Source organism: Sus scrofa, chromosome 13 (assembly GCF_054392235.1).
Source record: "Sus scrofa isolate SSC_HxYL_T2T_F1_AM1 chromosome 13, Sscrofa_HxYL_maternal_Yorkshire_Landrace_v2.0, whole genome shotgun sequence".
NCBI classification, from domain to species: Eukaryota; Metazoa; Chordata; class Mammalia; order Artiodactyla; family Suidae; genus Sus; species Sus scrofa.
The window spans coordinates 25,697,178-25,713,426 of NC_139395.1; the positions used below are offsets into that span (position 1 = coordinate 25,697,178).

Here is a 16,249-nt window from a genome sequence, read left to right on the forward strand (position 1 = left end):
ACTGAGCCACAGCAGAAACTCTGAAATCATGCTATTTTGGCTGAAGATACCATGACGCCTGCAGAGGTTTGATTCTATTTTACCCAAGAGTTGGTTTCTCAACTCACATGTTACCTCTTCAGACACACCTTTTCTGACCACCCTATTTAGAGAAGTGAAGTCTCTCCCTCCTTCCAATTCAGTCACTCTGTCCATTAGATTATTTATTTTCCTCTATACACTTACCACCGTATGCATTTATCTTGCCTTTTTTTTTTTTTTTTGGCCCTCATTGTCTGGAAGAAGGCTGAGTTTTACCTCCACTAGAAGGTGCCTAAGTTTTACCATTTCCTGGCACCTAATAGCTGCTTAATAATTTAAAAAAATTTTTCATCTATTTTTTTTTTGCCTTTTTGCCATTTCTAGGGCCACTCCCTTGGCATATAGAGGTTCCCAGGCTAGGGGTCTAATTGGAACTGTAGCCGCCGGCCTACGCCACAGCCACAGCAACGTGGGATCTGAGCCATGTCTGCAACCTACACCACAGCTCAAGGCAACGCCGGATCCTTAACCCACTGAGTGAGGCCAGGGATCAAACCCAAAACCTCACGGTTCCTAGTTGGATTCATTAACCACTGTGCCACAATGGGAACTCCAATAATTTTTTTTTTTAAAATAAAAGAACAAATCTTTAGAGTCTGGAAAGAAACACCTTATGGACAACTGAAACTAGTTTAGTTAGACTAGTATCCATTCTCTTTTGGAAGAAAAGAAGATTGGATTACAAAATTCCCTAGGGGACATCCAAGCTGTGTCCCAAACCTTCCCCCTTTCTTGGAGTTTGGACACTACTTTGAAATTAGGTCAGAAGTGGTTCCCACAACATTGATTTATGACTGATGCATTTGGGGACAGGACAGATTTTCATATAGGGTTAAGGTGGCACTCTATCTTGCTGTGCCCCAAATATACTGGGTTAACATGGATTTCTATCCAAAATCAGTGTTTCTTAATTCCTGGTAGATAATGCCAGGGTAGGGCTGAAGATGCAAGAACAAGGCACCAGGAGGCTGCCCCTCCAAAGATGTTGTATCTTTCCAAGGCTCTTTGGGTTTGTGCTTGTGGCCAAGTTGCCCAGTGTGATGATTAAAAGTATGGATCCTGGAGCTGGGCTGCATCCTTCATCATTGCTCACTAGCTGTGGACCTCAGGAAGGTCTTTTTAACATTTCTGCCTCTGTTTGCTCCTCTATAAAATGGAGATATTAACCATATCCACCTACAAGGTGGACATAAGGAGTCAATATGTGAAAAGCACTTAAACTAGTACCTGGCACTCGGCCAGGGCCATCTAAATGTCTTCTATTGTTCCTGTTTCAGAATGGTTAGTCTTTATAAGAACACTGATATCCCAAGGGTCTGGAAAGCCCTGTTTTCTTTACTCCCCACTCCCCTGTCCCTACTTCCCATTTCCATTGTCCTTCTGGATTCAATATCATTTATTTTAAACTCCACATCCTGACGTCTATATTTTTGACACAAAAATACATTAGAGAGAGGTGGGTCACTTCATCCTAGGGGTGACTGTAAAGGGGGTATTTTGGAGTGAGTTTAGGGGACTAAGTATGTACATAAATGAGCATCTGAGGGAAGAAATGGGTATAAAAAGGGAAAGCTGGCAGGTACAGGATTTTGCTAATTAGTTGATACAGGGCTAGCCTTACAGCAAAAGGATAACTTGGTGGAATCAAGTGCATTGGAATTCAGTGACTCGCAGGCAGGAGAAGGCTGAGCGAGCCTCTGCCCTCAGACAGTCCTGAATTCAAACCCCGGCTCTGCACTCAACACAGCCCCCCGGACCCAGCGCAGTCGAAGCCTCCCTGCCAGAAGATGCCGAGGTGACACCAGCAGCTCAGGTTCTGAGGGCGGACCGCACAGAAGCAGAAGCGGCACCGGAAGGGGTGGGGCCTTACCAGGAACTTCCGCTTCTGCTTCCAGTGGCTGCCTTGGGCGTTGGTGGCCACATGGGCCTCAGTGACGGTCTTGATGAGCTCCCACTCCTGGTCTGTGGGCTCTGGCTTGTGCCCGATGGATCGCTGCAGCTCCTCCCGCCGCCTCTTCTCCCGGTTCTCCTCGATCAGCTTCCTCTTGGCCAGGCGCTTGCTGTCGTCCAGGACCACTGGGGGCGGAGAAGACACAGAGCAGACACTCCCCAGACACCTGGCAGAGCTGGCTCAGGGACACCCTGGGCCATTTCTCCTTTGGCAGAAGACTGCCATTGAGCCACCGAATACCACGAGCCCCAGTGCCAAATTCGTTTTGTCTAGCTAGCTTTCCAAAACGAAGCGGGGGTATTGAGACGGTGAGCGTTCCAGCTCCGTAGAGGGTGACCCTAAATAATGATGCAGAGACAGGTCAAGCCCATCCTACCCACAGGTGCACAGGCGGGTCTGTCTAGCCAGTCATTTGAATTCACTCTTAGGGATTCTGTTCCTCCCCTTCAGCCACCAAATAGCTCTTAGTAAGAACTTAAGTTTGGAGTTCCCGTGGTGGCGCAGTGGTTAATGAATCCAACTAGGAACGATGAGGTTGCGGGTTCGATCTCTGGCCTTGCTCAGTGGGTTAAGGATCCGGCGTTGCCGTGAGCTGTGGTGTAGGTCGCAGACGAGGCTCAGATCCAGAGTGGCCATGGATGTGGTGTGGGCTGGCGGCTACAGCTCCGATTAGACCCCTAGCCTGGGAACCTCCATATGCTGCAGGAGCAGCCCTAGAAAAGACAAAAAAAAAAAAAAAACAACAACAACAACAAAAAACAAAACAAAACAAAAAAGAACTTAAGGTTAAAAAAGTTTTGGAGCAGTAAACGGAGGCTGAAGATCCCTTTGTTAGGGGAAACAGGAATGTAACTCTTTGTTAGTTTCCTGAAGGCTGACTGGGGTGTGCTTGGGCCTGGCTCAGGCCTCATGGGTACTCCCTTTGCATTTCTCTCTGCCTAGTCAACCCTCAAAGGTGATGAAAGACCCTAGGCTTTTGGAATCTAGGAAGACCCAGGTTGGAATCCTGGAACTACCACATTCTGGCTGTGTGACCTCTGGCAAGTTACTGAGGTTCTCTGAGCTTTCATTTCTTCCCGTATAAAATGAGATCCATAATAACAATTTTGCAGGGTATCCACACATGCTCTAAAAATAGAGCCATGACTTTTATCATATATGCAAAAGGGAAATAAGAAGGGCGGGTAACAAGAAACCAGTACTTCTGGGGTTGATTTTCAAAATGAAGCCATTTCACCAAACTCTTGGTAGCTCTCAGGGGCATGGAAAGACTCAGGTTTAACACTATAGAGTCATAATTTTATGACTAAGGGGACCTTAGCTCCAATCTAGTCCAGTTCCCTCCCAGGAGATCATGAGCTGTCTAGAGTCACAGCAAGTTCATAGCAGAGCCAGGGCCAGACCCAGGACCCCCAAGTGCAGTCCTGAGGCCATTTCTTGAGGAAGGTGTGACCTGGTAGGAAACGAAAATCAGCAAATGTAGCAGAGGAAGAGAACCAAAGGGGCCCAGCGAATCCACAAACAGAATAACAAAACCCTAGGTCACATAGATGTGACTGGGTCATCAAAGTCTGGTAGGCACTTGCAAACGTGAGCAGGATAGATGAGCCCTGTTAAATCATTGTGGTTGTGGTTCATAAAGGCAGATGAAGAATGAGCTTTACTGGCAGCCCCACTCCCCATGGTGCACATGGTATCGGACGTGCATTACCTAATTTAATCCTGAAGACCACCTGTGAGGTGGACGATGATTTCACACAAAGGAAACCTGAGTCTGATGGTCACAGAGCTAGCTAGCCTGATGGCAGCCCTGGGTTTTCAGCAGATTTTCTGATTATAAAAGCTGAGCTCTTGTAACGAATGCCTCACAAGCCAGAGGTGCACTCAAGATTAATTTCCACTCCATGTAGATTAACACTGAGTTTTTAAAATGTCATCAACATGCAAATCTTTAACTGCTCAATAAAACAATGCAGCGGACACTCAGTGGGCCACTCATTTTCACAGAACCTTAGCGGGCATTTTATTGGCAACGGCTAAAAGCCTTTCAAAGAGAAAGACAAAGAACTCAGCCAGAGGTGGGATTAACCCAGGGTTTCCAGCCTAACGCCCTGACAGAACCCTCCTCCTTTTTAAAAGATTGTTCCAGACTTCCCACTGTGGCTCAGTGGAAATGAACCTGACTAGCATCCATGAGCATGTGAGTTCGATCCCTGGCCTCGCTCAGTGGGTTAAGGATCCAGCATTGCTGTGAGCTGTGGTGTAGGTCACAGATGTGTCTCGGCTCTGGTGTTGCTATAACTGGGGTGTAGGCTGGTAGCTGCAGATCTGATTTGACCCCTAGCCTGGAAACCTCCATATGCTCCAGGTGTGGCCCTAAAAATGCCAAAAAAATTTTTTTTTCCTTCTGTCTTTAGTGGGCAAACCAGAACATTCCACAGATTTGTTTTGTTCTACCTGTGAAAACCCTGTTTCTCACATAAATGTAGCTGTTATTATTCCCTCTTCATGAGGATTCTCATTGCATTCTTTTTCCTTTTCCTTTTCTTTTTTGTTAACTAAAAGTTAAAATCTTTCATTGAAGCGCAAAAAATTTATGCCACTAGAGCCTATTAACCCTGATGCCTGGCAAAAGGGAGGCCACACATTCTGAATGACATGATTCCTATCTAATGATTAGATTAATTAAAGTGACTGGTGTAAATCCCTTCCTTGCACAGTGTGGGGAGAAGAGACTCCAACGGCTAATCTCGCCACCATATGCTGTGGCACTTTGAAAACTGGGTAGGACGACTTCAGCTTGGAATGTTTTTATGGCTAAAAATATAACAAAAGAACCAACTGCAGAATGAATCATGCACGAGCACTCAAGTTCACATTCTTTAGACACTTCTGAACACGATGCTTTCTGCCAGTGCCCCAATTCCAAAAATGTCCATAAGATAAATTACTGTCTGTGCTTTTGAAAAAAATATTAGGACCAGTCCGTGCAGTTCTCCATGCATGTTGCATGGAAAATTACACCTTCTCAAGACCCCTCATCTGTAACCTCCGTGCAAACAGAATATTGCTGACCATCCTACAAGCACGAGGAGGACAATTTAACCTCTGTCCCTCACCTGTTGTCTGGATGTCTTGTTAGGATGGAAATTGCCCAACCATGGCTGGCAGGAAGGGTCCCTGGAAATGCTGGGTGCCCTCTCCTTGTCCACATGGGCTCCCGCTTTCCTCCCTGCCTGGTCCATCTCCTTGAACCAATCTTTCCCCCAGTCAACACTCTTTGACTGTGAAGCAAAGGAAGAAGATTACTTACAATCTGTTGCCATGCCAACGTAGATGCATTTTTTAAAGCGACATTCCTGGCACTGATTTCTGGTGACTTTGTCTATGACACATTTTCCTTCATATTTACAGGCATAGGATGGATGGAGATTTTTCTGAATGGTTCTTCTAAAGAAACCCTATGTGAAAAAGAAAGACCCAAGACAACAGTTTCATATTTTCTAGAAATAAACGACTCCAGCATTTTGAGTCTTCCTAAATGCTTTTTTTAGGGCCCCACCGGAGGCATATGGAAGTTCCCAGGCTGGGGGCTGAATCAGAGCTACAGCTGCCAGCCTACATCACAGCCATAGCAACGTGGGATCTGAGCTGCATCTGCAACCTACACCACAGTTCATGGCAACTCTGAATCCACACTGAGAGGGGCTGGGGATCAAATCCGAGTCCTCATGGATACTAGTTGGGTTCGTTACGACTGAGCTGCAACAGGAACTCCCTGTGTCTTCCTAATTGTGATGGATTATTTGGACCTTACCTGTGTACCAGCCCATGGTTCTACCTATTCAAATATAGGACAGTTGGCCCAAAGTGAATCTAAAGAATTATAAGTCAGAGCTGAAGGAGATGTCAGAGGCTACAGAGTCAACATCTCAACATCTTTTTGGCATTTACTCAAGGCGAATGGGAAAAATCTCAAGTTTATTTTTTTATGAATCCTATAAATAAATTATTTTATTTTATTTCATAGAGTGCCATACTTGTATTGCAAAGTTAAGCTGTGAAGAGGTTTGTTATACTTTATACTGGAGAATAAAAGAGTCGGATACTGGTGATGCAATATTAATTGATAATTTAATCATTTGGTATTTAAATGGATGCATTAACTGCCATTTGAAACTTAGTTTATCCAACAACCTTCTGAGGTAGGTATTCTTAATATCTCCGCTGTGGAGATTAAAGCACCAAGCCTTAGACAGATTAAATCACTTGCCCCAGATTGCATGGCAAGTACATGCTGGAACTCGGCCTGGAACTAAGGAGTTGGACTCCTAATCTTATTTATTTAACTGCTTTTATGATATAAATTGAGACCAATTTTACTATATTATTTAAAAGTTTTAGATGAACATATTATAAATAGTCCCCTTTCAGTCACCCCTCAAAAAACAGTTTTGATAGAATAGCAAGGCAAGACACATTATTTTTTTTAATGAGGCAAGCATTTTTAATATTATCATCCCTTTTTACAGATGAGGAAGTGGAGACACGTAGAGGTTTATGGGTGAAGGAACTTGCCCAAAGTCATCTAGCAAAACAAAATTTGAAGGATGTTGTCCAATAAAGCTTAAAAGGACCTCTAACTTTATTGCAGAAATGGTGGGACTGAAATGGCAGTTGATCTAGATTTAAGTCCACATTTTAATTACCCTGTTTAAGTTGCTCTGGCTTTGATGAGGTACCTACTCCACTTGTATATTCCTCCCTCAGACACAGGAGCTCTTCCTTATAATGAAAAGGTCAAAGGTAGGATTTTATATTGGGCAAAGCAGAATAAGATGGAAAAATGCCAGCAATAACTGAGACAGGAGTTCCCATTGTGGCGCAGTGGTTAATGAATCCGACTAGGAACCATGAGGTTACGGGTTCGATCCCTGGCCTTGTTCAGTGGGTTAAGGATCCGGCGTTGCCGTGAGCTGTGGTGTAGGTTGCAGATGCGGCTCGGATCCCGCGTTGCTGTGGCTCTGGCGTAGACTGGTGGCTACGGCTCCGATTAGACCCCTAGCCTGGGAATCTCCATATGCCGCGGAAGCGGCCCAAGAAATAGCAAAAAAAAAAAAAAAAAAAAAAAAAAGAAAGAAAAGAAAAAAAAATAACTGAGACAAACTCACAGACTTGGTCTTGGGGCATGTGTGCAAATCCCTGATCTAGTGCTGAAATTCTAATAGAAGAACTGCCATATTAGGTGGTTTGCATCCTTAAATACTGAGTCCATTCGTTTGAATGACATTGACATATGGTCATAAGACTCGCTAAAGCACACACGGGGCAGCTGCTGACATGTCGGTGGTGTCTCCTGGGTGTTCAGGGTAGGCAGTGCTGCCAGGGCTTGGATGTCAGGGCCTGCATAGAGCAAAAACCAAGCTTCTGGTCACCCCTCCTCTACCTCTGTCCCCCTCCATCCAATCCACCCTTCAGGCATTACACTTGCTTGAAAGGCAAAAGAAGGCATATGTATGTCATAGACAGGGAAGGGGAGGGACCAGGTAGCATAACCTTCCTGGAGGAGGCCAAGTTTCCCTAAAAGTGTGACACCAAAATCCAGGGTCTCCAGTGAGCCTTTGACTGCTGCTTGGAAGCTGGGGAATCATTAGTCTGAAGTTGGGAGATCTTTTCTCATCCATAGTCTCACATTGGCTGCTGTTCTGGGGGGTGAGAGCATACTGAGGAGTCAGACAACACTGGGGAGAGAATGAGGTGATACACTAGACATGGCAGGAATGCTCATTTCTCCAAAAAGGCTAGTCTGTGATCCTTTAGAAGGAATGAGTGAGTAACTTATACTTGGCTTATTTTGAAAAAAGGAAAAAAAAAAAAGGTTGAGGTAGCAGGCTTGGTTATTTGCAGTGCCATCTCTTCTGTGGTTCTCTTGCTGGCTTTTCTTGGGCACTTCATGGACCAAATTCTTTTAAAGATGTCGGCCTCTCCTAAGTGATGATAAAAGCATATTTGACACATGAGGGACCAATTCATTTGAGTAAATGTTAAAGATGGTAGGTCCCTTAATTTTAAAAGGTGACAAAAATTAACTTTCGGAAGTGAACTTGGCCAGAAAATATTTAACAGTCTAGTTATCAAAAGAATTTTTTTAGAGGTGAGCTGACAGAAGAGATGTCCCAGGGACTGAATAAGGACATCTTATCTCATTGATGATTTCTTGGTAAGCGAAGGTTTTGCTTTTATAAATTGATATCAGCCATGTTTCTCTGCATTTTGAGAACTGGATCCATTTCTTAGTGGCCCAAAATGATGCACTGATCCAGGCTACAAGGAGGTGTCATTCTCCTTGTTCAATATTTGGGCAACTGTCAAAAAACTTTGGAGTCTTTCTTTAAAAAGTGGTTTATTGTGGAGCAGTATCAATGTTCTCTCTACAAAAGATGCTTAAAAACTGGCCCATCGCAATAGACAAAACATCTCCAATTTCCATTGTCTTCAGGGAAAAAACAGGCAAAAAAGATTCTCCCTCTACACATTGCAATGATGGGGTAGAAATAGTTGTAAACTATAGGTTAAAAGAAATACCATGTGAAGAGTAACTTTTTTCATCTTTGGCTACTTTTAAAAACTGTGTTTCATTTGAACACCTCTTTTGTCTTTTTTTTTTTTTTTTTTTTTTTGTCTTTTTGCTATTTCTTTGGGCCACTTCCACGGCATATGGAGGTTCCTGGGCTAGGGGTCAAATTGGAGCTGTAGCCCCTGGCCTACGCCAGAGCCACAGCAACGCGGGATCCGAGCCGCGTCTGCAACCTACACCACAGCTCAGGGCAACGCCGGATCGTTAACCCACTGAGCAAGGGCAGGGACCGAACCCGCAACCTCATGGTTCCTAGTGGGATTCGTTAACCACTGCGCCACGACGGGAACTCCCTCTTTTGTCTTTTTTAAAGGGCACTTTATCCTTACATTGAATGATCTGTATAACCACCCTAGGAAGGCTTTCTGATTTTATGACTGGAGCAATCTGGGAAACAGGATTTTAATCTGTGACAAAAGCACCTCCCTTTCTGCTACACAATTTATTCTTTTAAGTAGACTTCCATTGAATCAGGCCCCAAACATCCTGTGATCTTGGGAAAAGAGGCCAGTGGCTCTTGACCATCGTGAAGGCATGCATGAGTCAAGGGCACGGGTTAATAGGCTTGGTTCTCCTTTGTTTAAGTCAATCACTAATAAGCGCTGAGTCCTCTTGAAGGCACATGCGGTCTTCAGAGTCACTTTGGGAGTTGAGTATCAAATGGAATTTTCATTAGCATCTCTCCCAGTATTCAAAATTTATCATTAAAAACTGATTTGAAAGAATCTCAGTGCTGCCTAATCAGGTAGGTTAAAGCCTTATGAATTGGGGCTAATTTAGAAAAAAGGCCTGTTTGAATTACTGAGTTTTTTGGAATGAGAGGATACATCTAAAGTAATGCAGTTTTATTACTTTCAAATCAATCCCATGAAGTTGGGCTTTCAAGAGACCATGGGCAAGTTTCCCAATTATTAAACAGCCACAATTTATTTGTAGTTAATTACATTAAACTCCTTAAGATATTAGTTTCATAGATGTAATGGCAACCTTTAGCCCAGTCTTTGTTAAAAGGTTACAAATTCTAGATCAAAGGGGTCTGGGTGAATGAGAACACATTCCCTCACATTCCAAAAACCAGACCTTAAAAATGCCTCTTCCCAATGGAGATATCATTTCAGCACTTCAGCAGGCTAAGTGTTTCCTAATTTTGTGCACCAAAAGTAGGGCGTTTGCACGGAAAATCTTCCACTAGGGAAATGAGACACATCAGTGTGAAATCGAGCTAACTTGAGTTTTGGTGTTTAGGGTCAAAGATTAGGAGAAAAGAGGGTATTTACAGGAAGGAAAGGGGAGGAGAGGGGATGAGGTGAGTGACAGAAGAGGGAAGACTGAATTGTTTTATAAATTTTAATAACGATTTTTTTTTGGTCTTTTTGCTATTTCTTGGGCCACTCCCACGGCATATGGAGTTCCCAGGCTAGGAGTCCAATTGGAGCTGTAGCCACCGGCCTACGCCAGAGCCACAGCAATGCGGGATCCTGAGCCGTTTCTGCAACCTACACCACAGCTCACGGCAACGCCAGATCCTTAACCCACTGAGCAAGGGCAGGGACCGAACCCGCAACCTCATGGTTCCTAGTGGGATTCGTTAACCACTGCGCCACGACAGGAACTCCTTAATAACGATTTTTGCTCTAGGGTTTATGTCTTGTGACAATTTAGTTTTAAATATAAAAGGTAAATAAAACATGTAATAAAAAATTAAAATCTTTCTGTGACTTACTACCTCCTTTATAAAACATTAGCAGAACACTGAATCTAGCACTGGGTTAAGCATTATTTACCTTTATAGTGGACTTTATTTTCTAGGCTAGGTTGTTCCACCAAAAGATGTTTGCCAGAAATGCATCTTCATTTTGATAATGAAGATGTAGGTAGGTAAGCCCAAGTTCACTTTCAGGAAATAAACTGACTGTTGATCACTGGTGCATTCTTGTCAAGTATCTCCTAAAGATAGGTCTGGAAAGCATGTAATTAGCCGATAGATGACCAGAATTTACTTACTGACTGCAGGCTGTGCAGAAAGCCAATTTGGATAATTTCAGCACATAATTGAATCTAAGGAGCCTCAAAGATACTCCCTAATGGAACCCTTAAAAGTGAGCATATTCACTCTGATTAACCCTGGCAAACAGTCTGTGGTGGAGCGAACCCTGTCTCCTCAAACACTGGAGATAAAACAGGAGGAGAAATGGTTATTTCTTAGGATGATACCGTGGTATACAATATGTATGCATTTTCAAATGCAAAGGGAGACTTTTTTTTTTAAAATCAAATTCTCATTTTATCAATTTTCTCCCTGTCTAAAAAAACCAGACATCACAATCTCACAAAACTTCATTTAGTTATTTTTGTTTTGGAAAAAAAAAAATAAATTCAGTTCTTGAACAAGCCCCACAATGAAGAAGATAACCAGATACCTGGATGAGCATAGGCTGTGAATGTTGGAATCTGGTTCTAATTTGAATTTAAATTAGGGTTGCATTCTGGAGGAATCCTGGGAGGGACTGGATCTGGGCTGAGCTCTGGGCTCACTGGCCCCAGGCCACTTACCTTGCAGCCTTCGCATGTGATGCAGCGGTAGTGATAGCCAGTGGCCTTGTCACCACACACCACACAAAGCTCGTCCTTGTCTAAGTAACTGGGGATGTAGCCTGTGAAGGGGGAAAAGGAGGAATATGAGAAAACAGTATCATGCTAAAGTCACCACAGCCAAGAGGAGGGATCAGGAGAGGACAGGAGGAAGGTGGATGAGGGAAGAGGCAAGACTGAACTGTTTTATACATCTTAATACAATGTTTGCTTTGTAGTTTATATCTCGTGGTCATTTAGTTTTAAAAATCCAAGGTAAATGAAACATTTATCAAGAAAACATTTTAAAAGTCATTCCCTGACTTAATAACACTTCCTCAGTATCTTATCCTTCTCTAGGATCTTAGCTCACAGTGACAGAGTTAAGATTCAGCCCAGGATATTCAAATACCTTAAAAACAGGTGTGCTTATTCTTGCTTGTTCAGGTGGGGACAGGCCCTGGAGGCTCTTGGAAGCAATGGGTGTGGCACAGAGGCTGGGATTTGCAATCCAGAGGCTGGGGTGCTCTGGATTCTGGATAACACAGTCTCTTTCAGAAGGCTTATTTCTGAACTTATTCTTAGGAGACTTGATCCACTTTGGAATCAAGGCACTAGGCAATAAATTCAGGAAACTCGATAGCCAGAAAGGTCCTAGGAGAGCAAGTACTTCTGAGGTAAACAGGCCTTCAGTGGTTTGGCCTTCCTCAGGCTCACACTAGAAATTAACAACAGAGACTAAAACCCAGATCTCCTGAATTCTAGCCCTCCAGTGTAAGTTCTGTCAATCTTTTCCTGAAAATAGACAGTTATCTTCAAGTAGAATGGTTAAGGCCATTAAAAAAACAAAAAGGAGGTTCAGCACGCTTGTGATGTTATAATAACACAACCCAACAATGCCAGCTAGTGTGAAATAATGGAGGTTCTACTGATTAAGAAACAGAGAAACTCCAACCATGATAACTCTCTTTATTACTGCACTATTAGTTTATTGGCTTAGAGTCCTTGACCCAGGAAACTAAAGTTTAAAAACACAGACAAAAGCTGTCTACCTCCTACCTGACTTTGCTTCTTTCCTTTCCTTATATATCATGTCTGAACACACAAAAAAACCATTTCAGAAGGGCAAATGCAGGTTCATATGTATCAATGGTTTACCATAGAAGCACAGAGCTTTAGATAAGACCAAAAAAATCAAAATAGGGCCTGATATGTTGGGATGGAGAGGGTAAAGCGAGGAAGCAAAATCATTCTTTCTCCTGGTCATGGTCCTTCCAAAGTTCTTTGACTCAGGAAACTGGCGGGTTTCAAAAAAGATGAGCCAGGTTGAAATGACAGATGACTTACTATATGTTTTACCATGACATTTTCATAGATCCTTCATTAAACTAGGTCATTGAGGGCTTACTTTTCAGAAAAAAAGCCATTCAGAAAACAGAAGAAAATGAATCCTTTCTATAGTTACTGTGTGCAGACTTTATTTTAGAAAAATGTCCCTTTGGGGAGGGAGAGAAATGAGTTCAAAGCGAGATTTGGTAATACGCAGGATTATCTTTTTAAATATCACAGCTTTTCTTAGTTTACTTTTGCATCATGCAAACCCTGAGTCATCTGTTGAGTTCACTTCAAGGGTTTCAAAACTCATCAGAGATTTGAATAAAGAGAATTCTGAGGAGGATCTGGGCAGAGAAAAAGGGGAATGGAATGATGTGTGTGTTCATCCAATCATTCATCTATTCACGAAGTTAGAAAACATTTATTTAGTGCCTGCCATGTGCTTGGCACTGTGCTTGGTGCTGACACTATAAAAACAAATAAGACATGGTTTCCTCCTTTGGGAAGCATATGCCTAAGCAACTGAGTTCTGGACTTCCAGTCTGGGTCACTTCTCAACGAGAGAAAAAAAGGTGAAAATGAAGGAAAGAACATGAAAAGATGATCAACACCACTGCAAGAAAGTGCAAACCAGGATCACACTTAACATCCTCTAGGATGGTTATAGCAGAAATGACAGACAACAGCAAATATTGGTGAGGATATGGAGAAATGAAAACTCTCATATATTGCTCAAAGGAATGTAAAATGTGTTTTGGAAAACAGTTCGGCAGTTCCTCAAAAGGTTCAACATAACATGACATACGACCCGGCAATTCTACTCTGAGGTGTATATATATATATACTCAAGAGAATTGAAAACGTGTGTCTGTACAATAACTTGTATATGAAAGTTCAAAGTGGTGTTATTCATAATATTCAAAAGGTAGAAACAAACAGGGAGTTCCCTGGTGGCACAGTAGGTTAAAGATCAAGGCCGCTGCTGTGATACAGGTTAAGTCCCTGGCCCGGGAACTTCTGCATGTCGTGGGCATGGGCATTTTTATAAAAAAAAATACACACATGCAAAAGGTAGAAAGAACCCAAATTTCTAGCAAATGATGAATGGATAAACAAAATGTGGTACATTTGTACAACAGAATATTATTCAACCATGAAAAGGAATAAAGTACTGTTAAATGCTACAACCTGGATGAACCTTGAAAACAGTCAATGAAAAGAAGCCAGAAATGAAAGGCCACATATCGTATACTTCCATTTGTGTGGAATATCTAGAATAGGCAAATTCATAGAGACAGAAATTAGGTTAGTGGTTGCCAAGGCCTGGAGGGAGGGAGAATGGGGAATGACCACTAAAGGATACAAAGTTTCTTTTCAGGGTAATGAAAATATTCTGGAATTGTGTAGTGTTGATGGTTGCACAACTCTGTGAATGTACTAAAAACCACTGAGTGAAAAACCCTTGTTTTGTGGGAACGTATTTTGTACATTTTAAATGTGTTAATTTTATAGCATGTGAAACATATCTCAATAAATCCCTTATTAAAAAACAAAGAGAGGGGGAGAATAAAAGAGGGCAGTTCCATGCAACAAACATATATGGAGGGAGGACTATGTGGCTGGCAACCTGCCAAGGATCTAAAGCTGACTAAGTTGTTTTTTTGTTATTTTGTTGTTCAGGGCTGCACTGGCGGCATATGTAAGTTCCCAGGCTAGGGGTTGAACTGGAGCTGCAGCTGCTGGCCTATACCACAGCTATAGCAATGTCAGATCCAGGCGACGTCTGCAACCGACACCACAGCTCATGGCAACACCAGATCCTTAACCCACTGAGCAGGGATCGAACCTGCCTTCTCATGGATACTAGCTGGGTTCGTTACCGCTGAGCCACAACAGCAACTCCTAAAGCTACGTTTTGGTTCTTGGGGAAGCTTTCAGTACTTTGGGGAAAACGGACAATGATAGATCGTCTGCCTCTAAGGTGGCAGGTTCTGGGACAGGGTTATCCACAGCAAAAGGGGGAAGCTCTTTGAAAAGACTTCCTGCCCACCTCAGCCTGAGTCCAGGTTGGGCACCCTGTGCTTCGCCAATCGGAGCCCTTTATTGTCTGTATCACAGTAACATGAACTTTTTCCTTCTTTAGATGGTGATCTCTGGTTCACCCCAGGTTTTATTGGTCCGGCTAGAGGGTAGGATCACATCTTGGCACCTACTCTCCCAGTGGATGGCATCACAGTCTCTCTGGATGGTTGCTATCTGCCAATTGCAAAAATGCAAGGGAGGGGGCTTAAATCCGGAACCTGCAGATACAGGCTTGAAGTCTGGAGGTGTGCCTGAAGAGGCTGAGGGTCTCGGCAAGGGTTTCTGAAAGAGGTGGTAATGCAGACACAGGAGCCCAAACTTCCGGTCTCGTGAAAATTGCATTCAAAAAAATTGAATTTTGGTAAAGAAACCAAGATTCTGCTCAGATTAAGGCTAAGACATCCAGATGCAAGCTCACTAAGACCTCATGATCTGGGGACATGCATGCTCACTAATCAAGGAGATTCTGTCTCACTTTCTTTGATGGCTCTGAGCACTGGGTTTACTAGAGTGACACAGGATGAAAGAGGGCTTAAGGGCAATGCCATGTTCCCACAAGAGAAAAATGAAAATCACTATGTCCAGGCCTGTCTGGTTAAGATGCTGTGGCCAAAAGTGGAGAGTTGAAGTCTGAATTTTATACACCTTGCTCAGTTGTCTAAAACCCACTCTTGGCGTTCCCATCTTGGCACAGCAGAAACAAATCTGACTAGGATCCATAAGGACACAGGTTCAATCCCTGGCTTTGCCCAGTGGATTAAGGATCCAGCATTGCCGTGATCTATGGTATAGGCTGCAGATGCGGCTCGGATCTGGTGTTGCCGTGGCTGTGGCATAGGCCAGCAGCTACAGCTCTGACTCTGCCCCTAGCCTGGGAACCTCCATATGCTGTGGGTGTGGCCCTAAAAAGCAAAAGCAAAACAAAACAAAACAAACCAAACCACCACCACAACAAGCCCCCCCCCCCTTCATTACACTCAAAAGAGTCTGTGCTTGCTGGTTAGATTTCCTCTTCACATGATCATAAACCCAAATCTCAAGGTCCACTAGGTAGCTGATGTGCTGTGGCTCAAATTGAAGGAGAAATACTAATAAAATCTATAGGAAAACTCAAGAAGCATTAATTCTTTCCAAATAAATGTTGGGGGAGCTCATCCTTAAGAAGAAACAGTATAAACACCCCAGCAGGGCTATGTGTCCAGAGAACCCACCAGTTCAGAAGTGTGTAGAACTGGGGGGAGAGTCATAGTGAAAATGCTCAGAAATACTCTGGACCTAAGTAACATTTACCAGTGGTCCTCAGTTGTCAGTCTTTAGGAATTAAAAACAATGTGTATCTTAGTTCAGATTTTTTAAGTTAAAAAAAATTACACAAGTAATATAATTCATTGTGGAAAAATTGTGACGTAAGTTAGCAAAAAACCAAATTTACCTACCAACTTTCTACCACAGAGATAACCACTGTAACACTTTGTGTTTCTACACCTTAGATTAGTATGTTTAACTGTATGCTTGTGTGTGCACTGAAACATACACTTATAAAGCACAAGGTAACTTTTCAATAACAAAGCAACCCTAATTATTAAAACATG

At 43.0% G+C, this 16,249-nt stretch overlaps 1 protein-coding gene across 31 annotated transcripts in view; it reads right to left on the minus strand.

Annotated features, from left to right (window-relative positions):
- Positions 1–16,249, minus strand: part of THRB (thyroid hormone receptor beta) — a 461,170-nt gene that overhangs the window by 31,905 nt on the left and 413,016 nt on the right. For all 31 annotated transcript variants that reach the window (XM_084987228.1, XM_084987237.1, XM_084987234.1 and 28 more), the window contains 3 exons: positions 11,223–11,323; positions 5,346–5,493; positions 1,952–2,157 (listed from right to left, as the gene is read on the minus strand). In XM_084987228.1, the coding sequence (XP_084843354.1) occupies positions 1,952–2,157; positions 5,346–5,493; positions 11,223–11,323 (455 nt within the window). The remainder of the gene's footprint in view (positions 1–1,951; positions 2,158–5,345; positions 5,494–11,222; positions 11,324–16,249) is intronic.